The sequence below is a fragment of the Mobula birostris genome, chromosome 3, assembly GCF_030028105.1.
Source record: "Mobula birostris isolate sMobBir1 chromosome 3, sMobBir1.hap1, whole genome shotgun sequence".
In the NCBI taxonomy this organism is placed as follows: Eukaryota; Metazoa; Chordata; class Chondrichthyes; order Myliobatiformes; family Myliobatidae; genus Mobula; species Mobula birostris.
Genome location: NC_092372.1, coordinates 106,442,281 through 106,469,588, shown reverse-complemented (window position 1 = coordinate 106,469,588; position 27,308 = coordinate 106,442,281). Strand labels below are relative to the sequence as shown.

Here is a 27,308-nt window from a genome sequence, read left to right as displayed (position 1 = left end):
TGACGTTAACATGCCATATGCACTGTAGTATGAAGGAACTGAAAATATGGGTGCCAAATGTCACTTTCCCTGGTAGTACCTTTGAATGTGGTGAAGGACTGCCAGATGTCTAATAGCAATAATTACCTACTTTCGAAATTCAGGCAACATGCAAATACAATTTTATCATTAATAGTTAAAACATTTAGCTTTGCATGGAAAATGACTTGTCAGGCTGACACAGCTGTACAAGAATGATGCTCTTCACTGCCAGAGCTCCTCTTTCATTCCATTTTAAACTTTCAGAGGTGATTAGGTTGAGTTTAATTTTATAACATTAGTGAAATTCTGCAGATTTTCTGTGTCAGGGTCACAAACTGATATGGCTCTTTAGGGTGAGAAAAAAAATACTTTTTACTTCCAAGTTGTAGTGATGTCAACGGTCACGTGTATTGGGTTGGTGACACAGGCTGGAGCCTTTACTGGCATAATGAAACTTCCAACCCACCTAAGAATAGCATGCCTAGAGAGGATCATTTCTATTTCTAATTTCTAAATAAAAATCATCAATTCAAAATTAAGCCATGGACAATTTTGCAACTTGAATATGAAAGGGAGCGCTGACTCTCCAACTTATTGAACCTGAGCTGCATTTATCTTGAACCAAGAGGAGATATCTACTCCCATCAGCCTGGCCTAGTTTTAAATCTAAGCACTGTTGGTAAAAAGACAAGATTGATTCTACATTTGAAATTTGGGAAATTATAATCAGACTGTTTGATGATTTTCTTCCATTGAAGTTGGTGGGAAATCAGAATATCGATGGACGTTTATTTCTATTTGAGTTTTGCTTCATGAAAGCCAGGATGCATCAGTCAAAAAGGCATTAGGCAGAAGTGATTAAGCTGTGTAGTTTGGATATCAGTCTCTTACCAGAGTACAAAGAAATCAAGCCAGAATAGGCAGCAGATACCTCAGGCTAGTCCAAAACTCTTCCCCAGTACACAGTATCACAACCCTTTGGAGTAACGAATGCCAAATGCTGGCAGCCATCCAATAGAAATTTCTGGAGACACAATGGGATGAAGATGCTGGAATCTTAATATCAGAATCAGGTTTAATATCATTGGCATACATACATCGTGAAGTTGGTTGTTTTGCGGCAGCAGTACATTGTAATACATAAAACTAATAAAAGCTATAAATTACAAACAGTAATGCAAAAGGAGAAGAGAAAATACTGAGGCTCGTGGGTTCATTGTCCATTCAGCAATCTCATGACGGATGGAAAGAAGCTCTTCCTGAATCACTGAGTGTGTGTCTTCAGGCACCTGTCCTCCTCCTTGATGGTGGCAATGAGAAGCAGGCATGTTGTGGCTGATGGGGGCACGTAATGATGAATACTATCTTTTTGATGCATCACCTTTTGAAAATGTACTCGATGCTCGGGGAGGCTAATGCCCATGATGAAGCTGGCTGAGTTTACAACTTTCTGCAGTTTTTTCCATTCCTGTGCAGTGGCCTCTCCATACCAGAAGGCGATATAACTGGTTAGAATGCTCTCCCTGGTACATCTGTACAAATTTGCAAGTGTCCTTGGAGACATATCAAGTGTCCTCATACTCCATATGAAGCTGCTGCTATGCTTCTTTGTAATTGTATCATTGTGTTGGGCCCAGAATATATCCTCAAAGGTGTTGACACTCAGGAACTTTAAACTGCTTGGGGAGGCACGGTAGAGTAGTGGTTAGCACAATGCTTTACCGTTCCAGTGACCCACAGCTGCCTGTAAGGAGTTTCTACATACTCCTTGTGACTGTGTGGATTTCCTCCGGGTGCTCCAGTTTCATCCCACAGCCCAAAGAGGACATATTGGTAGGTTTATTGGTCATTGTAAATTGCCTTGTGATTAGGCTAGGATTAAATTGGGTTTACTTGGCGCCATGGTTCAAAGGGCCCATTCCACCCTCTATGTCAATAAATAAATAAATAATCTTTCCACTTCTGATTCCCTTGATGAGAACTGGTGTGTGCTCCCTCAGTTTCCCCTTCCTGAAGTCAACAATCAGTTCCTTGATCTTACTGATGTGGAGTGCAAGGTTGTTGCTGCGATACCTTTCAGCCATATGATCTATCTCACTCATGTACACCTCCTTGGCACCACCTGAAACTCTACCAACAGTACTTGTGTCATCATCAAATTTATAGATTTCAGCTGTGCATAGCTATGCAACTGTGTGTGTAGAGAGTTGGTTCAGCACACACCCTTGAGGTGCGCCAGTGTTGATTGTCAGCATGGAGGAGATGTTATTTCTGATCCACACAGACTGTGGTCTCCCAATGAGGGAATCAAAGATACAGTTGCAGAGGGCCAGATTCATGAATATAAAATTAGCTGGTGGAAGAACTGAATGGGTAAGGCAGCACCTGTGGAGGCATGAAGATGGTTGACATTTAGGGTCAAAGCTCTGCTTCTGGACTAAGGGTATAGAGGGAAGATGGCAGGTTACAAAAGAGGGAGGGAGTGATGATACAGAAGCTGTCTGGTAAGAGGTAGAACCAGGGTTTTAGACAGATGAAGCCAGCTGAGGGAGGAGAGAGGGAAGCCTTGAGACACAGAGCTGGAGGTGATAAGTGAAACTAAATAGGTGGGGGTAGAAATAATAAAGGTAAATCAAGAAGAAACCCAGAGAAATAGTTATTTGGGTAATGAGCAGATGGAACTGGGTAGAGAGGAAGATGTGTCCGGGTAATGAGTGTTTGGGAAGAAATGGAAAATGAAAATAAAGAGAGAAAGTAGATTGGAGGAAGCTGGTTACCTAAATTGGAAAATATAATGTTCACATCACTGAGCTGTAGGCTATACAAGTGGAATATGAAGGGCTATTCTTCTAGTTTATAACTGGCCTCACCATGCCAATAGAGAAATTAGTGTGGAATGGGAGAAGGAATTCATATAACATGCGATTGGAAGCTCAGGATGGCCATTGTGGACAGAGTGCATTGCTCTGCAAAATGATTGCTTAATCTATGCTTGCTCTTATCAATGCAGAGGAGACTATATCACATGCTTGAAATGCAATAGACTATTTTGAAGGAGGTGCAGATAAACCTCTGCCCCCTTTTGAGGAACTGCTCAGCGGTCTCAATGTGCAAGTTCCTAAGGCCATTTTGAGCTGCACTTCACCATTTTGCCTATTTCCAGTCCCCTGATCCCAAGTATCTCATATTTGTCATGAATGTCCCATACAAGTACAATGCCACACCTCATCAGTAAGGCCGTGAAGGCTTTATTACTCTGCCCTGCCTGGTTACATCCGCCCTCCATCTTTCCCTAAACCAGTTCTGTCACAATGGTGGCAGACCCAAATGCAAGACACAGACACTGAAGTACAAGGAACAGGACTTGTCTAGAGTAGGGACGTGACAGGATACAGACAAGCAAGGACAAGAATGCAGACTTGGGCTGGGACATGGACAAGACAGGGAACCTGGACAAGGAACAATGCACTCAGAGCTTGGGCTTGGGCTCTGAGCCAGAGACTGGACAAGGACCCAGAACCTGGGTCTTGCCTCAGGCTCGGGACCTAGAACCAGGCAAGGACATGACATAACTACAGGACAGGACGTGGCTGGGGTCTGGAGGCTCGAGCTGGGAGACAGGCTGGGGTCTGGAGGCTCGAGCTGGGAGACAGGCTGGGGTCTGGAGGCTCGAGCTGGGAGACAGGCTGGGGTCTGGAGGCTCGAGCTGGGAGACAGGCTGGGGTCTGGAGGCTCGAGCTGGGAGACAGGCTGGGGTCTGGAGGCTCGAGCTGGGAGACAGGCTGGGGTCTGGAGGCTCGAGCTGGGAGACAGGCTGGGGTCTGGAGGCTCGAGCTGGGAGACAGGCTGGGGTCTGGAGGCTCGAGCTGGGAGACAGGCTGGGGTCTGGAGGCTCGAGCTGGGAGACAGGCTGGGGTCTGGAGGCTCGAGCTGGGAGACAGGCTGGGGTCTGGAGGCTCGAGCTGGGAGACAGGCTGGGGTCTGGAGGCTCGAGCTGGGAGACAGGCTGGGGTCTGGAGGCTCGAGCTGGGAGACAGGCTGGGGTCTGGAGGCTCGAGCTGGGAGACAGGCTGGGGTCTGGAGGCTCGAGCTGGGAGACAGGCTGGGGTCTGGAGGCTCGAGCTGGGAGACAGGCTGGGGTCTGGAGGCTCGAGCTGGGAGACAGGCTGGGGTCTGGAGGCTCGAGCTGGGAGACAGGCTGGGGTCTGGAGGCTCGAGCTGGGAGACAGGCTGGGGTCTGGAGGCTCGAGCTGGGAGACAGGCTGGGGTCTGGAGGCTCGAGCTGGGAGACAGGCTGGGGTCTGGAGGCTCGAGCTGGGAGACAGGCTGGGGTCTGGAGGCTCGAGCTGGGAGACAGGCTGGGGTCTGGAGGCTCGAGCTGGGAGACAGGCTGGGGTCTGGAGGCTCGAGCTGGGAGACAGGCTGGGGTCTGGAGGCTCGAGCTGGGAGACAGGCTGGGGTCTGGAGGCTCGAGCTGGGAGACAGGCTGGGAACTGTACATCAACATAGAGCCAGGACTATCCTTTGAAAAGCTGGGACTCAACTTTATCTCCACACCAAGGTGGGACAAGTCCACCTGTTGGGCAATGGCAGAACAGCCTGGCTTACCCCACAGAGGCAAGGACAAGACAAGACAAGACAGATCCCCTTGCAGGGCAACAGCAGAACAGCCTGACTTACCCCAAGGAGGCAAGGACAAGAAGGGACAAACACTGAAGAACAACAGGCAGTTCTATCTCTGCATTGGGGTTGCTCCGATTAACAGTTACAGCCAGCAAATTCGGCTGGTTACGGAAACAGCTGGATCCCTACCGAGCTTGGAGTGGCTGACAGCCACTCAGCTGGCCCAGGAAACAGCCGAGTCCATACCACAAAGACAGCTCTGACTACTGACAGCAAGGCTCCATGAGGGCTTGGTTCTCTAACACAGCCTAAAGATGGCAAGTGGCTGCTCTAGCCTTCCACTGGCAGGTTGCTCCCAGGAGATCTTGACAAGACAAACCAGCAGCTCACACTTGACCCCAAGGCCACTTATATTCCAAGCCCCAAGATGGGAATCAGGTGCCTATGATTAACTCAACCAAAACAAAGGACAGCTGGAAGACCCGGAGTCCAGAGTCCACGGACTAGACTATGAACCGGAATGTGGACTTCATGGACCGGACCATGACAGGTTCCACATCACCTGCCAGCTTCTCCCTCTGCAACCCCTCCCCAAACATTTCCCAACATCCCCTCTATCCTAACACCTTAATTTTATTCTTTCCTATATTTCCAGCTATCACCAGCCTTTGTCCCAAAACCTCTTCTCCTCGTTCCTCACATCCCCTTCTGCCCATCATCCCTTCCCCCCTCCACATATTGCCTATCAGCCCTCCCAGTCTCTATCTCATTCCTATGCTCTGTAGGTTTAGAAGAATGGGAGGTGATCTCATTTAAGATCTGATTGGGCCTAACAAGGTAGATGAGGTTCCAGCTATGAGGATTAAGATCTGGGGAGTGGGATAAATGATCAGTAAATTTTGGCTAAGAGGAAGAGAAATATTTTCTGCAGAAAAAGAAAGAAAAACTAAGTGGGTCATGCAGCCTCTGTGAAGGCAAAGTGATTGCCAACATTTCAGGCTGAGACCCAATATTCGGACTGAGTGTAAGAGGGAAGCCAGCCAATGTATAAAAATCAGGAGGGGTGAGACAGAGACTGGTAGGACTGATAGATGGAGGTGGGAGGGAATGATATTAAAATGGGGATGTGAGGAATGCATGAGTGCTATAAAAATTAACCATGTTTCCATGCTTTAAGTCCTCTGTGTTTGAAGCAGATATCATTCAGTCCTATCAGCAGAACTTTCTGAGCAGCTCAAAATGCCAGAAGGAGAAAGATTTTTGGGGTATTAGGCTTTGACTCATGAAAACTATAAACTTCTAATTTGCTATTTTTATGACAGGTATCACCCTTTGCTGTTGAGTCTGTGGCATTTGCTGTGGCGAGTGAAGTTGTATCAATTCATTAATTCTTCTGATGTCAACCATGTCAGCTACAGTACATTTTCCATGTGTCATTGTTCCAGTGCTAAGAACAAAGTAAATAATTAATCGTGATACAGCAGGTGGACTTGACCTCACAATCCACCTTGTTTTGAACTTGCCCATTATTATTTACCGCACTGCACTTTCTCTGTAGCTATTAGACTTTATTCTTTTATTGTTATACTTTATGCCACTTAAGTCATTGTATCACGATTTGATCTGTTCTTCCCGTCCTTTGAGTGCAGGGAGTTTAACCTGCAGTCATTTGGACCATAGAACTGTGGAACCCTCACATCTTGCCAAGTTCTACCTTATGAAAGATCCTTAAGAAAGATTTTGAGGGTTGGTTAGAGGAACATGCACACTAATACTGGAGGGGGCCAGCATTAACAGCATGATAAAGCAATACCAGCTCTGAGGGATAGGTCATGTCATCCAGATGTCTAGCTCTTGTGTCCCCAAATAGATCCTTCACTCCCAGTTGAAGCAAGCCCTTGGTGGGCAAAGGAAATGCTTCAAAGATAACATCAAAATCAGCCTGGAGAAACGTAACATTATATCTAAAAACTGGGAAGGCATTGCACTCAATAGATTCACCTGGAGGAAATCTGTTCAAGAGGGAGCTGCACTACATGAGGACAACCTCTGCTGTGCCTTAGGGAACAACTGGCAGATGCAAAATTAGAGACTGAACAACCAAAAGACCCAACTACTAACCACAGCAACCACACACATTACTTTTGCCCACACTGTACAAGAATATGTGGATCCCAGATCGGGCTCTCCAGCCACCTAGGGACCCACCAATAGACAACATTGTAGGAGAACGTCATACTTGACTCGAGTGATTCCAAGTGAGATATGATTTGATCTGTGTGAACACTATGCAATTCTAGCTTTACAGTGTACCTTAGTGCATGTGATAATAATAAGATATTGGAACAAATTAAGCTATTCAGCCCATCGTGTCTCCTCCGCCATTCCATCATGACTACTTTAATATCCCTCTCCTGCCTTCTCCCTGTAACCTTTGATTCCCTGACTAATCAAGAACCTATCAACCTCTGTTTAAATATACCTAGTGATTTGGCCTCAACAGCCAAAAATTCACTACCCTCTGACTAAATTCCTTCTCATCTTTGTTTTAGAGCATAGATGTCCCTCTATTCTGAAGCTGTGCCCCCTAGTCCTAGACTCCTGCACTAATAGAAACATCCTCTCCACAACCACTCTATCCAGCCCTTTCAATATTTGATGGGTTTCAATGAGATCCCCCCTCATTCTTACAAACTCCAGTGACTTCAAGCCTAGAGCATTAAGTGCTCCTTGTATGTCAAGCCTTCCATTCCTGGGATCATACTTGTGAACCTCTTCTGGATTCTATCCAATGCCAGCACACCTTTCTTAGATAAGGGGCCCAAAGCTGTTCATAATACTCCAAGTGTGGTCTGATCAATGTCCTATAAAGCCTTAGCTTTTTTTCCTGCTCTTATATTCTAGTCCTCTCCAAATGAATGCTAACATTGCATTTGCTTTCCTTACCACTGACTCAACCTGCAAGTTAACTATCAGAGAATCCTGCATGAGGGCTCCCAAGTCCCTTTGCACCTTTGATTTCCAATTTTCTCCCCATTTAGAAAATAGTCTATGCCTTTCTTCCTTCCACCAAAGTGTTGACTATACTCTTCCCTAGACTACATTCCATCTGCTCCGTCATTGCCCATTCTTCCAATCTAAGTCCTTCTGAAGACTCCCTGCTTCCTCAACACTACCTGCCCCTGCATCTATCTTTGTATCATTTGCAAATATGGCCACAAAGTCATCAATTCCATCATCCAAATCATTGATATATAATGCGAAAAGAAGTCGTCCCAGCACCAACCCCTGTAGAACACACCACTAGGTACAGGCAGCCAACCAGAAAAGGCCCCTTTTGTTCCCACTCTGCCTCCTGCCAGTCAGCGAATTATCTGTCCGTGTTGGTATCTTTCCTGTAATACCATGGGCTTTTATCTTGTTGAACAGTGTGGCACCTGTCAAAGGCCTTTGGAAAATCCAAGTAAACTACAGCTGCTGACTTTCCTTTACCTATGCTGGCTGTTACTTCCTCATAATAAGGCAATTCAATTCAAATCAATTCCAAACCAGAAGGGTGTACAGCATAGGAAGGAGAATGAGCAGACAGCTCACAGAGCAGGACATGTCAATAGAAGGTGAAAGGAGAGAAGCAGAACACTGTATTTGGCCACATATTTGAACCATGACTTCAGGCTTAAGACTCTTTATCAGAACTGACGTTAATGGATACTGCCTGACCTGCAGAGTGTTATTTATTGTATTTTTTCAGTCTTTCAAACTGATTTTGATTGTCAAGATGTTTGTCATACCTCAGTTTGCTGTTCCATTAGGAAGTTCACTAATACACTTGTGCAAAGGGAGTTGCCTGCATTTCAGTCTCCTTTCCAGCCTAGTAGCCAAAATAAGCAGGTGACTTTATAAGGACTACTGAATGTTGGGTTCACCACATACAGTGTGATTCTAAGGCATCACATTTCACCAGTGAGCAGAATTGCAGCCAAAAAAACTGCCATCCCTCAATGCCTTGGTGAAAATTAATATATTGGTCAATGTAATTACAGTAGATTCAGTATTGGAGCCACCACAACAAGCCGAAGGATGACTCCTGGGCAACAATTATTACTGCTCCATCTCTGTGAGAAGATTTGACCTTACGTACAGAGTGTCAGCTTTCAATGCACTGTCATTTGTGCAGAAAGGCCACTTAAAATAAATTCAATGTTCAGAGTAGAATTTCTATCAAATTAATGTTACGCCACCATATATATTTACCTGAGATTAATTTTCTTGTAGGCATTCACAGTAAGTAGAAGGAAACACAATAGAATCAATGAAAAACTGCAAATGACAGAGATGGACAAACAACCAATGTGCAAAAGACAACAAACTATGCAAATACAAAAAGAAAAGGAAAGCGACAATTATAAATAAATGCGCAACAAGTATAGAGAATACAAGTTGTAGAGTCCTTAAAAGTGAGTCCATAGGTTGTAGAATGAGTTCAGTGTTGGGATCTGAAGTTATCCCCTCTGGTTCAAGAGCTTGATGGAAGAGTTGTAATAACTGTTCTAAACCCAATGTCGTGGGTCCTGAGGCTCCTGTACTACTATTTTGAAGGCAGCAGTGAGAAGACAGCATGGCCTAGATAGTTGGGGTTCTTGATGATGAATGCTGTTTTCCTGTGACAGGGCTCTGGGCTGTATCCACTATTTATAATTTTTCTGTATGCTTCTCTACCAGTCCATGATGCAACCAGTCAGTACGCTATAGATGTTTGTTAAAGTTTTAGATGACATGTCGAATCTGCACAGACTTCTACGAAAACTGCTGTGCCTTCATTGTAGTGGCAGTTACATGCTGGACCCAAGACAGGTTCTCTGAACTGGTAACGCCAAGTAATTTAAAATTGCTGACTCAAGACATCATGGCTCCAATATGCATATGGGAGGCTACACAGAATGCAATTGAGCAAATCATTAGCTTTCATGAATGATATTCAAACACATGGACCATCCGGGGGGGGGGGTTCTGCAGAACAGTGCTGAGATTCCTGGCTGATGTCTGCTGTCAGGAGAAGCCAAGTCTTGCCAACTCCTCAGCATTGTAACTAGAGGTGGCCAAGAAAACCATGAAAGAGGGTAAAAGAAGTCAAAGCAGAGAATCTCTAGCCAGCTGTCCATAACCAATTCATTGAACAGGGTTGCTGCTCACTTTCCACTTTCTGCAGATGATGGAAAATTCGGCTTGGCCAGGTACACATTGAATACATTAGCCCAAACCGATAAACCAAAGCATGCTATTTGGCGTTGATAATTCAATGTAACACATTTGCATTCCTTTAATGCCTGTCATATATGTGCTTCTGTTGTCCGTAGTTGTAGCATGGCAGCTGAAAGCCACTGGAGACTGCAGAGAGCTTTTAAGGATGACCAAGCAGCCTGTGGCATGTAGCAGGGGCATGGACAGGAGCAGTCCAGTCTGGCTGGCTGATGGGCAGCAGACAGTGGCAGGGACAGTCAGCTTGAGGGAGGATAACAGATTTGTGCTTCAGGGTGTTACTGATGGTTCCCTGGGCAGCACAGCAGGAGTGTTATGATATCCTTCACCCATTGTATGATGCTGTATATTTTCCAGTTATTTTCAAGATATTTTTAAAAATGACATTCCTTAATTGTGTCTTGCATTTAAGCTTTTCAGTTTTATCTCTGAACTATAGTGACAGCCCTACATGCAAAGTCATGAATGTAGAATTATGTATAATTGGAAATGAAAGCATATTTGTCAGGATATTTGACATTATATATGCAACTTACATCATTTCTGAAGTTATTACTCTAGGTTATAAAAATATGTATTTGATGTGGCATGTCTAGCTGTTTTTGCAACCCTTTGCCCCTACGTGAAAGCTTCATAAATATATGCAAATTGAAGTGCTATCACTCTTGGGCCCTGAGCAAACTTAATGTTGGATCTGTTGAAATTTCTGCTGTGGTCATGATGAATGTTGAACTCTGCTGGATTAAGCAAAAGTCTGAAGTGGTAAATTTGGGGGCAGCAGGAATAAGAGTCCTTCTCCAAGTCCCCCAGGCAAGGTCTCTACATGGAGAAAGGGTGGGTGCTTATAACACATCATTTGATCTAAGATTTGCTAAGAAAATCTAACAAATTATTTAATGTTAAGCTTTTGTGCCTTTGAAAGAAGCAGTCTGTAGTAGATGGCAAGTTAAAACTATTTAATATTTTCTTTACACTTCCTTCTGTGTGTTTGCTATGCTTTCACTAATGGAATGCAGCTATCACTGGTAACAGCAAGAGTTATTGCCCATCCCTAGCTATTCTTTAGAATGGTAATGATCTATCTTCTTAACCTTGCTGCAATCATGGTGAAGAAACTCACATTTATGGGCAAATAGTTACAAGATGTACATCCAGCCTGACGAAGCATAGATGGTGTGTGATTTGGAAGAGAACTGGTGTATGGTGATTTTTCATATGCCTGCTGCCCTTGTCCTCTTTAGTGACAGAAGTTAATTTGGGATTTGGTGCCCTGGAGAGTAAGTGTAGTGCATTTAGTGGATGGAGTACAAAGTAGCCACAATGTTCTAGCCATGATGGTGGGAATTAATTTTGAAATGGGAAATGGAGTGTCTTTCAGGTGGACTACTCGATCCTCTGTGAGTGTGTATGTATGAGTGTGTGTTTGTGTGTGAATCATTTTGAATTCTCTTCAGTGACAGAGTGGAAGTTCACCCAATTGCCCACTACGGTCACCTCATGTGCAGTTTAGTGCTAAAGAAGCAAAGCAAAAGATTACTGTCAAAGAACACAAAAGGGGAAAATGAATATAAAGGAATTAAGCACGAGAGCAAGTAACTGAGAGAGACAGAAGTGGAAGAAAAGTGGAATTAATTTAGCAAATTCTTGTAGCCTTTGTTTCTAAGAGATAATTGAGCTTTACTCAGCTTGTGTTCAACAATTGATAGCAACTATTTAGCAAAATATATTCAAATTTTCTTATCAAAAATGATAAATGACCATCAAGTCATGGCCTTGAAAATAAAAATCAAACAATATATTCCAGAGTTTTGAGTTATGACATTAAAAAAACCTGGTAGGTGAAATGTAATTTTTTAAAACTGCCGATATATTCTCTAAGTCACTGAGTCCCTTTTTTTTATCAACATTCCTCACGTTGTCACTGACTCACTCACCTGCCCCTCACATGGAATTGAAACTTCCCTTTCCATTATATTACATTACCAATAGCGTTCCTGTCTAGTCTCTGCAACTTCATCCAGTCATTACTGAAGTCTGAAATGGATTCTGTTTTCTAAGACAGATTTATTTTCTCATCTACTGTGCTACTATACAAAAGACACACAGCTCTGAAACATTCTTAAGTGGGAGGTTGAGAAGTCAGAGGTTATGGTCCACATCAGTACAAATGATATGGGTAGGAAGGGTGACAAGGTTCTGCACTGAGAGTTCAGGGTGTTAGGTGATAGGTTAAAGGACAGGACCTGCGACCTCCTGTGTTGTGATCTCAGGATTGCTACCCATGCCACGTGCTAGTGAGGCCAGAAACAGGAAGATCATATAGTTTAACACATGACTAAGAAGATAGCGCAGGAGGGAGGACTTCAGATTTTTGGATCGTTAGGCTCTCTCCCAGGGAAGGTGTTAACTGTACAGACAGGGCAGTCTGCACTGAACTGGAGGGGGGCTAATATCCCCACTCAAGGATATTAGTAACTCAAGAGCAGTACTTTCCACAAGCAGTAAGGCTGATCTCAACATTTCCACCCACTAACACACCACACACCCCTCCCCCCACACTGACACTACTCTGTCATTTCCTGTCAGATTTACACATGTACAGATACTCCTGTAGTTATGGGGAAAGATGTTGCTATGCCTATATACAAAGACAGGAATCAAAAGTTTGAGCATGGTGGGTCTGTATTCTGAGTTGTGTTTATTTCAATGGAAGGAGTATTGTAGGAAAGGTGGATGAGCTCAGGGCATGGATCAGCACTTGGATTATGATATTATAATCATTAGTGACACTTGGTTGCAAGAGGGGCAGGACTGGCAGCTCAATGTTCCAGGATTGTGTTATTTTAGATGTGACAGAGCGGGAAAGAATAAAGGAGGAGGGTGGCATTACTAGTCAGGAAGAATGTCATGCAGCAATCAAACAAAACAGACTGGAAAGCTTGGCTAATGAGGCTATATGGGCGGAATTGAGGAATAAGGAGATGACTGTTTTAATTGGATTATACTTTAACCTACCCAGGATTATATTTGAGACTACCCAACAGCCCGCGAGATTTAGAGAAGCAAATTTGTAGAGGGATTGCAGACTCTCTACAAACCATAAGGTTGTTATAATAGGTGATTTTAAATTTGCACATTTGGACTGGGACTCCTATATTATAAAAGGATTGGTTGGGATAGAGTTTGTCAAATATGTTCAGAAACGTTTCCCTAATAGAGGTCCCAACTAGAGCAAGTGTGATACTAGATCTCCAATTAGGGAATTAGGGCAGGTGACAAAAATTTGTGTGTGTGTGCGCCCTTAACTCCTGGTGGAGTCATCGGGGCACCATCAAGACAAGCTTTTGGTATGCTCATCGTACGGCATGTCCTGGGCATCTGAAACCTGGCTGAGCCCATGCCTCCCCAGGTTTTTTATTACAAGGTCGCTCGACACTCAACCCAGACATGGATGAAGAGCATGCAAGGGAGCCAGCTGGATTTGAACTCGGGACCTCTCGCCCTGAAGTCCAGCATTGATGCCACTATGCCACCAGCCAATTAAAGATTTGTGTAGGGGAATAATTTGTATCTAGTTATCATAAAAGTTCAAGTTTCAAAGTATGTTTCTTTTCAAAGTACAAATACAAAAAGAAAAATAATGATAATAATAAATAAGCAGTAAGTATTGAAATCATAAGAAGAAGAGTCCTTGGAAGTGAGTCCATAGGTTGTGGGAACAGTTTAATGTTGGGGTAAGTGAAATTGAGTGAAGTTATCCTTTTGGTTCAAGAGCCTGATGGTGGAGTAGTTTGCAAACAATGCAAAGACAGATAGAGGGGCAGGTGGTTTTGAGAAAATAGGCAGCTGCAGTAGGACTTGGACAGATTAGGAGAACAGGCAAAGAAGTACCAGATGTAAAATAGCATCGAGAATTGTATGGTCATGTGCTTTGGTAGAAGAAATAAAGGGTAGGCTATTTTCTAAATGGGGAGAAAATTCAAAAATCCAAGCTGCAAGTGGACTTTGGAATCCTTGTGCTGGATTCCCTGAAGGTTAATTTGCAAGTTGAGTCAATGGTAAGGAAGGCAAATGCAATGCTAGCATTCATTTTGAGAGGACTGGAATATAAAAACTAGGATTTAATGCTGAAGCTTTATAAGGCCTCACTTGAAGATTTGTGAGCAGTCTTGGGCTCCTAATGTAATGCTGACATTGGACAAGGTTCTAAGGAGGTTCACAAAAATGATCCCAGGAATGAAAGACTTATCATATTAGGAACGTTTGATGACTGGGTTGTACTCGTTGGAATGTTTTATTTAATGTTTAAGGTGAAATGTTTAATGATAATATGATGGGGGAACTTCTTCATTCAGAGGGTGTTGGGAGTGTAGAACGACCTGCAAGTGGAAGTGGTGGATGTGGGTATGATTTCAACATTTAAGAGGAATTTGGATAGGGACATGGATGAGAGTGGTATGGAGGGCTATGGAGCAGGTGCAGGTCGAAGGTACAGGGCATATAAATATTTTGGCACAAACTAAATAGACTGAAGGGCCTGTATCTCTGCTGTTATGTTCTATGGCTCTCTGACTCTATATTCCCTGCCCCAACTCCAGCTTATTGGCTGAATGTATTAAGAGATACAGCGAAAAAACTTGTAAATGGAACTTGGACCCAGATCAGCCATGATCTCAGTGAATGGCAAAATGCAGCCCAGCTATTCTTCCATGTTTCCTGTGCTGTTGGCAGAGGAAGTTTTAGTCTTGCAGAACCTTGTGCAAAAATTGGCATGGAGACTAGTGGTGTCTATGACCATCAGTTTACTGGTGCTTGGCCCTAACGTCAGTCCTCCCACTTGCTGTAACAAAAGCTGAAAATGCTGGTAAACATTTAGCAAGTCTGAAAAATTAACCATTTCTCTTTCCATAGAGCAGCTTCTTCTCTTGTTTTAAGCTTCACCGTCTGCAGTGCTTGGCCTCAACTCCTTGCCATTTGTCTTTCTTCATCTGCATGTTCCTTAATGTTATTTTGTTCTAAATTGTCATTTGCTCTGACTTTATGCCTATCATCTTTCTTTGCCAGAGGATTGAAGGAAACCTGGCTTCATTTTAATTCATCTCCGGACAGTACTCAGAAGAACAAATTATATACAGAGTAGTAACTCCAGAGTTATTGCTGTTGTTGGTGATGGCACACTCCAGAGCTGTGAAGATCCATACAGAGCAGTCATGCAGAAAGCAGTGGTTCAGTAGTTCAGTGGCTCAGTTTATTGTCAGAGAATGTATCCAGTATACAGCCTGAAATCCTTTCTCTTCACAGGCATTCATAAAACAGAGAAAAGAACCCGAAGAGTGAATGACAGAAATGTTAGAACCCCCTTCCATGCACAAGCTGCAGCCAACACATCAGTTCTCCACCCTTCCACCATCCCTCACTTGCTTCAACAAAAGCCCCCACAGACCATGACCTAGAGTCCATCAAAAACTACAGTCCATCCCAACACTTAGACATCTCACAGAGTCTCTCTCAGTAACGAGGGAGAGAGAGGCATCGCTCTTGCCACAGCAAGAGGGGAGACAAACAGCTTGCTACTTCCATGTTACAAACTGCTGCGTCATCCTTGTCCAAATTCCCCCTGACTAAAGGAACAACAGACTCCCACTCACCATCGAGACAGAGAGACAAAGATTGCTCGAGTGCAGAGGCCTTTTTTGACAGCAGTGCACTCTGCCTGCCTGCTATGTCGATGTTTCAATCTCTCGCAATGCTTCAGTCAGTGACACTGGCGAGGAATGGGGTCGGCCTCAGGGCCACACCTAGAAGGTGCACGCCTTCCAAGCTGCACCTGGAGACCTTGAACACCAGGCTGCTCAGCGAGCTCCAAGAGTGAGAACCCACAGCCTGTGAAGAATAGTAGTTTGATCAGCAGCTGTAAATCACAGACTCTGACAGGACCCCAGCCACCTTGAAAAAGAAAAAAGAGACATGAGAAGAGAATTACTCTGTTTCATAGACAAACTGAAAGTTGCCCAGGTCAGCAAAAACCTCTGATGCCATCACTAGCTCCCCCACCCCACTCCAGATATGGAATACTTTGAACTATTACATTAAGTGTCGACTGTTTATTCATTTTCATAGATGCTGCCTGAATTGCTCCAAAGTTTTGTGTGTGTTACATTATACTTCCATAGTTTTCAGCTCTGTGGACTGATCATTGTTGTGAGATGCAGCTAATTACTGGCATTAGATCTGTTTTTCCTTCGCTGACTTGGGCCCCTGTTCAAATGCACAGACTGCTCACACACGACAATGTCAGTAAGAAAAATGTCTTGGTAGCCATTTTTACTGTTTTATCCTTGATCCTAAACGCCACCCCAGCCCAATTCATTGCTGCAGCTTCATTTCTTTGTTGCTGCTCATTCCCTCACAGTAGCGTTCCCACTGAGAAGGTCATTCCAACTACATAGTCCTTCTGAAAGTGTAGGTTGCAGGGAAATTGTAAACCACAGGGTCATTGATACAATATATTCTTAGTAAGAATTTTTATTTAAAATCACACAGAAAATTATTGTCAAAATCTGAGAATATTAGATATGCTAATACTCAGACTGGGCTGCTCCTGAAGTTTTGTGTGCAGTTCCTTGATATTTAATTATTCTTACAAATTCTGAAAATGTGCATCAGTTCATGATTTACAGGGCCAGATATTTTCAGGTGACAGATTGTGCAGTGATGCTTTGGCATAAAGTAAGCATCTATTGGCAGAGAAATGCACTCTGTGGCCACTTTATTAGGTGCCACCTGTGTCTAATAAAATAGCCACTGAGTATATGTTTGTGGTTTTCTGCTGCTGTAGCCCATCAACATGTTGTGCATTCAGAAATGATTGTCTGTACACCACTGTCGTAACGTGTCGTTATTTGAGTTAATGTCGCCTTCCTGTCAGTTTGAACCAGTCTGACCGTTTATCTCTGAATTCTCTCCTCAACAAGGCATTTTCACCCACAGAACTGCCATTCACTGGATTTTTGTTTTTGTTTTTGCACCGTTCTCTATAAACCCTGGAGACTGTTGTGCATGAAAATCTCAGAAGTTCAGCAGTTTCTGAGATACTCAAACCACCCTGTCTGGCACCATCAGTAATTCCATGATCAAAGTCACTTTGATCACATTTCTTCTCCATTCTGATGTTTGGTTTGAACAGCAACTGAACCTCTTGACCATGTCCGCATGCTTTTATGCATTGAGTTGCTGCCACATGATTGGCTGATTAGATATTTGCATTAATGAGGTGTACCTAATGAAGTGGCCACTGAGTCTGGACTCTTCTTCAAGAATGAGTTTTGTTAATATCACTCTCATTCATGGAGCCATGCTGAAATCTTAGGGCTGGATTGCTCTACTGATATATCAGGTTTCAGGGTCTGGTCTTTGTAACATTCCAGGGCAACATTTCCCGCACTCCCTTCTACCCACTGGACCTCAGTTTCCATGTTCTCTTTTCACTCAGTGGGACGTTGATTCCCATACTCCAGATCCCCTCACTAGGCTCCCAGTTGCCATCCATGCCCATGTTTCACCAGAAATGTCCCATTCCGGTGTTCCCTTTAAAATTATTGGGACCCTGTTTCCCACAGTCCTTTTAAACCCACTTGTTCTATTTCCTGTCTTCTTTTTAACTTAGTTTACTGGAAAATATATTATTCAACTGTGTAACAGCAAAAAATATAGAGAGTTGAAAGAGCATTTAAGTATGAGTAGAAACAAAATTCAGTTGTCCAGAAAAGATAATAGTCCAGATGTGTCAAATTTTTTTTAGATTATGTACAATGGTACCGTATATGTATTTATGTTTGTTATATACGTATGTATGTTCTCTGCCAACATTTATTTCACATATTGTTAAGTAATTTTTAAACAGTAGCGGTGTCATGCACAATATAAATGTATTAAAGAGTTAAGTCTATTTGTCTGAAATAAATATGCTTGTGTTCTGAGGTCATAAACCAAAATATATATTTGATGGGTTACATGAAAATCAAATATCCTTTAAAAGGTATCTTGGACGAGAAACAGGTAGTGATTTGTGGGAATGATAGGCTGGCTTCTTAATATGATCTTCAACCAATTTATGTAGAACAATAAGCTGATACAGCACACACAAGAGAGCCTGCAGATGCTGGACATCTTGAGCAACACACACAAAACAGTGGAAGAATTCAGCAGGTCAGGTAATATCTGTGGAGGGAGATTAAAAAGAAAACATTGACTGTTTAATTTCCCCAATAGATGCTGTCCAACCAGCTGAGACCCTCCAGCGTATTGTGTGTGTTGTTATAGAATACCCTTAGAATGATTGAAGAAAATGTTGTTAAAGAACTCCAGTCAAACATAATCAGATTCTGCAATATAAATTGCATCTGTTGATGTTATTACCTATACATTATGAACCCTGGTAGGGCCAGTGTAGCTCTTAATGTTGATTATTTGAACTGTGTTGTCAAAGTCCGAAGCTAAGGTCAATGGCATGGCAACAGCACAAGCAGGAGTTCTTATGTGCAAAATCTTCAGGTGGTGTGGCAGCTCATCAGCAAATATATAAGGGGTTGAGCTGAAAGGTGCTGTTGAAGGGTCTCAACCCAAAACATCAATTGTTTATTCCCCTCGATAGGTGCAGCCTGACTGATCTGCTGAGTTCCAGCATCTACAGAAACCCTTCTGTTTCTGAAACGCAGCTCACTAGTTTTAATGTGTGAATTTGATTTCAGGATTTAATAACTGTTTAATTACTGCTTTCTAATACAAATTGAGCTTTGCAACAATGAGGTTGTACCATTAGAATTCACTTGGCCCCCTCTAGTGGCTTTTGCAGTAATATTTCTGGTTCAGTTTGATGCGCCATTATATTTTTGATTCCCTTCTCCATCTCTGGCAGAATACTAAACTTGAACTAAGGATGAGATAGTCACAGGAATCTCTTATCTTTAAATGCCTGTTACAATGTCATCTTAAAGCTTAAAAAGTATTTTCTTACATAGGTAGTGCTTCCATATTGTAATTACAGTGATGATAGATTCTGAATTGCAGGCTGTATGTTTTGAAATCTAAATTATACGTCCTGAAATATAGGTTGTATATTTTGAAGTATACTATGATGTATACATTTAGAGATGAATTAATATTACAGATCAGTTCAATTTACAGGCTTCCGACATTTGAATTAACTGTAAATGATACCTAAGCCTGCATCTTGATATCAGATTAAATGGCTCTACTTGGATCTACTAAGTAGGGGGTCATAGTCCCAAGCAGAACCATTTAATCTGATAGTTTTCAATTTAAATACTAAGTTATTATTTATACTGAAGTAAAATATTACCAGATTTTGGAAGCCTGCAGAGATGTGGAAGAATTTCTTTAGCCAGAGAGTGGTGAATCTGTGGAATTCTTTGCCACAGGCGGCTGTGGAGGGCAAGTCTTTGAGTATATTTAAGGCAGAGGTTGATAGATTCTTGATTAATCAGGGCATGAAAGGATAGAGGGAGAAGGCAGGAGATTGGGGAGGAGAAGAAAGTGGATCAGTTTTGTTGAAATGGTGGCGCAGATGCAATGTGCCAAATAGCTTCATTCTGCTCCTGTATCTTATGGTTTAAACAGAATGTGGAGGAAATACTCAGCATCACAGGTAACATCTGTGTGGGATGAAAACAGTTCCCTCTTTGTGTCTTTTTAAACTATTGATAACTTTTTAATGCAATTGTCAGAAATCTGAAAAATACTGGAACCTCTCTACAGGTCAGGCAGCAACTGTGAGAAGAGAAACAGATTTAAGATTTCAAGTCATGGGTTCTTCATCATCATTGTTCTGAAGAGCTATCTCTGACAAAGGGTCTTCAACCTGAGGAGATACCCACTTTCTCTTTTCAAAGGTGCTGCCTGACTCACTGAGAGATTCCAGCATTTTCTGTTTCGTAGCAGAGCTGTTCACCCATTTTGTTTCATTGCCGATGCTACATGAACTACTCAGTATACTTAGCAATTTCAGTTTTTTACAAAACTTCTTATTTATGCTGTCCTGGCTGGCACACTGTATAGCTGCCATGCATTTACGTATACATCCAGCCTTAAGGATCCCCACCACCAGGACATGCCCTCTTCACACCGTTACCGTCTGGAAAGTCAGTGATTCAGGAACAGCTTCTTCCCCTCTGCCGTCCGTTTTCTAAGTGGACATTGAACCATGAATACTACCTCACTACTTCTTGTATTGCTGTTATTTTGTGCTACTTATTTTAACTTCACTATTTAATAGACATATATATACTTAATGTAGATCTTTAGATACTTATTTATTATGTATTTCATTGTATTGCTGCCATAAAGTTAACAATTTTCACAACATATGCCGGTGGTATTAAATCTGATTCTGATACACAATGAAAACCTAAACTCCAACACTGGCATGACCTCAGCCTGAGCAACAATGCAGTATCTCAGTAACATGGTACTATCAAGTTAGCTAAGATGCAGCTTTTGGTCACTGTCAACTAACTGTTTGTGAGTGAGGGAAACATTTATTACTGATAGCGATGGTTGTTTTCACCCATAACTCTGAATATATTAAAAAAACGTCTCCCTTTTACAAAATACCTGCTGCCAACCCCAATTTTGCTTGGAAACTCAACTCCACTTCATGGCATTGCTGAGAGCTTATCCAGTGCTCGTCTGTCTTTTTTTATATATCAGATCATGTGCCATCAGAAAATCTGATCTGATTTTACAAATATTGATTTACTTGTATCATAGAATTTCCATTCCTGCTTTTGGTTAAGCAGCTTTCTGTGGCAGTTTTGCAGAACCTGTCCCCTCCCTTTGCAGAACCAACTGGGAGCATTGGGGAAACAAACAGGAGAAACCTCATTTTGGAAAGAAAATAAAAGCAATCTATCCATCCGTCTCCTGAAACCCCCTACCCTATCTGTATATTTCTCCGTGAGTCCCCATTTGCTGGTCTTCATCCCTCATCGGAGCCCCATATCCATATATATATTTCTCTCTCTCTCTCTCTCTCTCCTCCCCCTCTCTCCCCCACCCCCTTCCCCCTCCCCCTCCCCCTCTCTCCCCATCCCCCTCTCCCTTTCCCCCTCTCTCTCTCCCCCCTCTCACTCCCTCTCTCTCTCCCCCTCTCCCCTTCTCCCCTCTCCCTCTCTCCCTCTCTATGCTTGTTCCTACTCTGACGTGTCAATCCATGGCCCTCCGCTGATGCCAGGATGTGGCCACCCACAGGATGGAGGAGCAAACCTCATATTCCATTTGGGTACCTCCCAAATTCATTTGATATTGGTTTCTCCTTCTGGTAAAAAAAAATTGCCCCTCCCGCCCCCTCTTCTTCCATTCCCCATTCTGGCCTCTTGCATCTTCTCTCATGCTTACTACATCCCCCAGTTCCCTCTTCCTTTACCCAATGCTCCACTCTCCTCTCCTGTCAGATTTCTTCTTCTCCAGCCATTACCTTTCCTACCCACCTGGCTTCACCTATCAACTTCTAGCTCTCCTGATTCTTCCCCCCCCCCCCACCACCACCTTTTTATTTTAGCATCTTCTCCCTCCCTTTCCAATCCCGAAGAAGGGTCTTGGCCCAAATATCGACTGTTTATTTAATTTCATAGATGCTGCTTGTCCTGCTGAGTTCCTCCAGCACTTTTTTGTGTGTGAGTTGCTGTTGTTTAATTTGCCTGTCTCTTTAAACATCCATTCACTCTCTCCCTAACAAGCCTTCTTGGTGGCAGAACTCTTCCTGATTCCAAAGACCAAAATCTCCTGCCTAGCTTCAGAACAATCACACAGCTACCAACTAATGTCAGCAGCTGTTGTCCCACCACCAATGGATCACACCTTTCTGCTGCTGGTCATCTTTGCCAAAAAGCTGGTAATCTTAAAAATAAAATCCGCAGTCTGACTCGTAGGACAAGCAACAACTATGTACAGTACATTAGCAAATAATTAATAATATTTTGTTGTTGTTCGTGGAGATGCATTGTCACAGGAGATCTATGTCCTGAACTTTCCAGTGCTTGCAATAAGAATTCCTTAATCATGATATCTCCCAGTTAAATAATTTGTTTCAAAGGGATATGGAGGGCATTTTATTAGCATGTTACTCTTTCCTTCTTTTCAGAGTCCCAGGAGTTAAAGGTCAATCTCCTGGACACTGCTATGGGAAAGAACATGAAAAGGGGTGATTATTTTCTATTTTATTTCACAGTTTTCAAAGATGGGGTTAAAAAAAGATATTGGACAATGAAGCAGCAGGTGCTGAGCAGAAATCTCTAGTCGCAGATCCATTCAGAGTTTCCAGCACTGCTTGATCCAACCCTGCTCTCTTCATTTTCCTACTGACTCTTTTCACTTCCATTCTGATCTCTTCTCAATTCTTGTGGTACACCTATGTCTCATCCTTCATCAGCCAGTGCACATGGTGGTAATCACACTCCACATGAAATTAGTTTGTCCATATGTAAGTGGTTACATTTTGAATGTCAACAATTTTATTCCTTTTACAAATAATGATGTGACTAGTGCATTTATTTCCAAAAATCCCTGCTTTGTTTCTGAATTAGATAGTTTGTCCTTTTGTTCATTAATAATGGCCATTAAGTGAATCAATTCAGCCCTAACAGTTAATAATAAATTCTGGCCATGACATAGAAGTCAAGTATCATTAATGCAAAAAGTAGCTGGGGAAATTTACGAGTTATGATATGTTAGTTCATATAACAGATAACCAGCTTGTCAATGATTATGGGAATTTAGCTGATGGTATTCAATGGCAGTGTTTATTCTTAAAACCATAATCCAAAATGAGTTGCTGCCTTTAAAAGCAATAATGCAAGAATAAACACATTAGTCTGCTCAATCTAGATGGTAGATTAAATGGTTTTAATTTAATATGTCGGATCTAAGAGTGACCTTTTTATTTCCTTTCAGATCAGCATATTCATGACGCACTTATCCAACTATGGGAATGATCGACTGGGACTCTACACCTTTGTGAACTTGGCCAATTTTGTTCACTGCTGGACCAACCTGAAATTACAGACTATGCCTCCTGTTCATCTGGCACACAAATACTTTGAGCTCTTTCCTGAGCAAAAGGAACCACTGTGGCAGGTGTGGATCCAATCCTTCTTGAAATGATGCCATGATAATAATAGTCTTGTGCCTGTTTTTGTGTGCAAATGAAGCTGAACTTCCAAGATACCCTTTGTCTTGCTAGTAACCATTTGTTTTTGAGTGTCAAGTTGATTTTAACAGTAGGAAGTAACAAGTGGAAAAGTAATTATTGTTAGCCTTGTCAAAGTGTTCCCATCATCTTTCCAAATCCAGATATATCTTTAAAACAATACGTCTTTCTTCACATTGCACAACCTCCATGACTGCATGGAAACGTCTTGTGAGGAAGTGAAGTTGTTCCATTCCCAGTGTGGATAGTCATAAATTTTTACAGGTGTTTCATTAGGAGCAATCACAGAATTTGTTATGCCAATGTTCTCTGTGCTAATTTGGATTCCAATTATGTCTGGTCAGAAGTAGTTGAAAATTAAGATTAATTTTTGAGTTAATTCAGTTAATATTTGAGTCAAGCCTTCAGATGGCTAAAACCTTTTTTTGGAAACTGGTGGAACAAACAGAAATGAGAGAAAATCTGCAGATGCTGAAAAACCAAACAGAAAAATGTTTTAGACATGGACCTTAAACAACACTGCAATTTCCCCGTGAAAGGTTTGCCAACACTTTTGTGGACATGATTATTGTCAGATGCTTGTTTGAAACGGAATTTGAGTTTTCTGTCCATGAACCAGAGTGGGAAAGGGTGGGGGGGGGGGGGGAGTACAGTTATGTGTTTCAAATTCAAAGACATATATATTTTTTTGTTAATGTTGATCAGCTTAAAATGATTCCAATCATTCCGCACACTGATTTTCTTCCTTTCTGGTGGGCTGTAATTATCGAGTAATTTAACAGAATGAGGCCATGAGACCCATTTACTGTGTGTTGGCTCTCAAAGCTTCATTCCCCATATTCACACACTATTTTTGTTCTCTCTCTTTTAAGTACAGTAAAACTTGTCCAGCCTGAATGTAGAAGCACAGTCGATGTTTCAGGCCAAGACCTTTCGTCAGGGTCGGGAGTCATGACGAAGGGTCTTGGCCTGAAACGTCAGCTGTGCCTCTTCCTATGGATGCTGCCTGGCCTGCTGCGTTCCACCAGCATTTTGTGTGTGTTGCTTGAATTTCCAGCATCTGCAGATTTCCTCGTGCCAGCCTGAATGTTTTGGGTTAGTGGACAAAGAAGGATGCTGTTTGGCTGTTAGTTCCACGTTGGCTTCCAGGAGAAAAATCCCATTAGTCCTGTTTGTAGCGATACAGTTTATTCCCCCACATGCACATGCCCATCAGTTCTTCTTTATTTCTTTCTTTCACTAATCCACACTAATACAGAACTTACAGCAGCTAATTAAAGTATCACCATGTTTTTGGCATTTGAGAAACATCAGGAGTATCTGGAGGAAACTCACAGTGCCAGGGAGAGAGCATGCAAACTCCACTCAGGTCATAACTGAACCTGTGTTATAGAGTCATGCAGTATGCCCACTGTCCATTTGGCCCAACTTAGCAATGCTGAAGGAGATACTCATCTAACTTAATTCCATTTTCTTGAATTTGGTCCATATACCTTTATTTCTTGCCTTTTGATGTGCATGTGCAAATGCTACCTAAATGCTGTGAATGTACATGCTTCTACAAGCTCCTCTGGTAGTTTGTTCCACCATCCTCTGTGTGTGAAAAAGTCTCTCCTCAGATCTCCTTTAAATCTTTCTCCTCTCACGTTAAACCTCGTTTTGGACTTCTCTACTCCAGGAAAAAGACTACCCTGTCTGTGCTCCTGATGATTTTCTAAAGCTCCATGAAGTCACTCATAAAGCATCCTGCACTCCAGTGAGAACAATCCAGCATATCCAACCTCTGCTTATAACAGGGTTGTTGGAGGTGAAGGAGCAACACTAACTACTGTGCCACTGGTGATACCATGCATCTTCTAAAAATGATATAATTCTCCTCTGAGTGCTTTCCTGGTGTATATGATGAATCTCTTTTCAGGTTTCAAGCCAGGTACAGGTATCGATTCAAGTTTGTCATCGAAATGTCAGTTATAGTCAATACCTATACCCAGCTAAAAGCCCAAAATGAGTTTATTTGTACTTTTGTACCTGTTTCCACCAATTACATTCATAGATAAATGGAATAAATTTATGTAGTTCATGATGATATACAAGTTTGTTTATTGTCATCTCCCTGTACTTATATGCAACATTCCTCAAGACCACAGTGCACCATAATATATATATATCGCACACAGCGCATAAAACAAAATCTTATCACAAATAAGTTAATAAAATATAAATCAAAATGTATGTGAAGTACATGGCTTAGGTGAACAGTAGACAATAGAGTAAAGAGTAAGCAGCTTTTTTGCCCTAGTGACGTGACCTCAGTGGTGGGAAGGTATTCATTGATCTCACAGCCTGGGGGAAGAAGCTGTTACCCAGTCAGGCACTGCCAGTTCTGATGCTCCTGTACCTCCTTTTTGATGGCAGTGGGTCAAAGAGATTGTGGGATGGGTGGTAGGGATCCCCAATAGTGCTTCAGGCCCTTCGTAGACAAAACCTCCAGTGAGTGTCACAAATAGGGAGGAGGGAGACCCTAGTTTTTACTGTCCTCTGTAGGGTCTTACAGTTCGATGTCTTGCAGCTTCCCTACCACACAATACTGCAGCCAGACAGGACACTTTGATGGTGCTCCTGTAGAAAGTTGATAGAATAGGGTTGGGTGTCTTACATACCTCAATTTCCTCAGAAAGTGTAGACACTGCTGTGCATTCTTGACTAGTGAGGAGGTGTCTGGGTCCAGGTTAGATTGCATTTACATGCACACCAAGGAACTTTGTGTTCTTTAATCTGCCCACGATAGAGCAATTGATGTGCAATGAAGAGTGGTTGACCTGTGCCTTCCTGAAGCCCACAATCATCTCTTTTGTCTTGTCCATGTTGAAACGTAGTTTGTTGTTTTTGCACCAATTGACAAGCCTCTCTACCTGCTCTCTGTATGCTGACTCATCATTGTTACTGATGAGTCTAAGCATAAGGAACTTATTGATGCAGTCTGAGCTGGATCTGGCAGTGCAGTTGTAATTCAGCAGCAAGGTGAGCACACAGCTCTGGGGGGCGGGCACCAGTGCTCAGCGTGATGGAGCTTGAGATGTTGTTGCCAACTCAGACTGACTGGGGTCTTTTGGTCAACACGTCATGGGTTTTCCTTTCTTCTGCGCCATCGCTTTAATGTAAGATGTTGCTGTTCATTGGGTATTGCTTAAACCATTTTAACAAGAGGTTAGATGCATATTGGTTTTTTTACATCGTTCTGTTAGGAGATTGCCTAATTTTGCCAAAGACATTAACACAGCTGTTAAGACTTAACACCATTAGATTGACTCAACTGCAAGACTACTGGACTTTTGCATCCCATACTTTAAGAACATTCACCATCAGCATCTATCCTGTGATAAATCCTAAGGAATGTAAAAGTTCACAACCAGTTTTCTTTTTGTTATCAACAGAATCCATGTGATGATAAACGACACAAGGACATCTGGTCGAAAGAGAAAACCTGTGATCGTTTACCAAAATTTCTGGTGGTTGGACCCCAAAAAACAGGTAAACCTGAATGGAAAATCTTAAAAATAACTTTATTTGAATGGATTATGGTATACAATCATTTGAATGGAAAATAGTTTAAAATTTGATCTATTACATGAAGTATATTGAATGAAACTTTTGTGACTAAAATGTGAGGGCCTCCCGTGGTCAGAGTTGACCATGGATATTGCAGCCTAGTTGACTATGTGATACGCAAGATGGCAGTCTGATACGGAGAGCAAGTTGTCGCCTATACAGCAGGCTCCCCCTTCCCACGCAGCTGATGAATCCAAAGGAACGGCAGAGGCTGATCCAGTTTGGTACCAGCAGCATAGCAGGAGTTGCTAGTCAGCATTGAACTCAACATAGGACTACCGTAGGGACTTCAGTTCCAGATTTCTCCTTGAAGTTTACTCTTGACATCGTCCCCACGAGTGGGTATAGCCGCAAGGCAGCGGATGTTTGAGATCAGAGTTTTCCTTCTCCTAGATGAGCTGATGAGCCCCCATCCACCCCAAGTGACTAGTTTTAAGGCGCCAGTAACACTACTTTGTGCCTTCTCCTCTCAGTAGAAATGGTTCCACTGGGCTTAGTAGCTAAGCCAAGTGTGAAGGCCAGGAGCTGGGCATGGTTGTCAGAGGCTATTAGAACATTTAATAGGTAGTGA

The 27,308-nt window shown here is 42.5% G+C and overlaps 1 protein-coding gene across 5 annotated transcripts in view; it reads left to right on the top strand.

Annotated features, from left to right (window-relative positions):
• ndst3 (N-deacetylase/N-sulfotransferase (heparan glucosaminyl) 3) overlaps positions 1–27,308 on the top strand; it is a 726,179-nt gene that overhangs the window by 667,726 nt on the left and 31,145 nt on the right. For all 5 annotated transcript variants that reach the window (XM_072253177.1, XM_072253181.1, XM_072253180.1 and 2 more), the window contains 2 exons: positions 22,873–23,055; positions 26,563–26,659. In XM_072253177.1, coding sequence (XP_072109278.1) covers positions 22,873–23,055; positions 26,563–26,659 — 280 coding nt within the window. The remainder of the gene's footprint in view (positions 1–22,872; positions 23,056–26,562; positions 26,660–27,308) is intronic.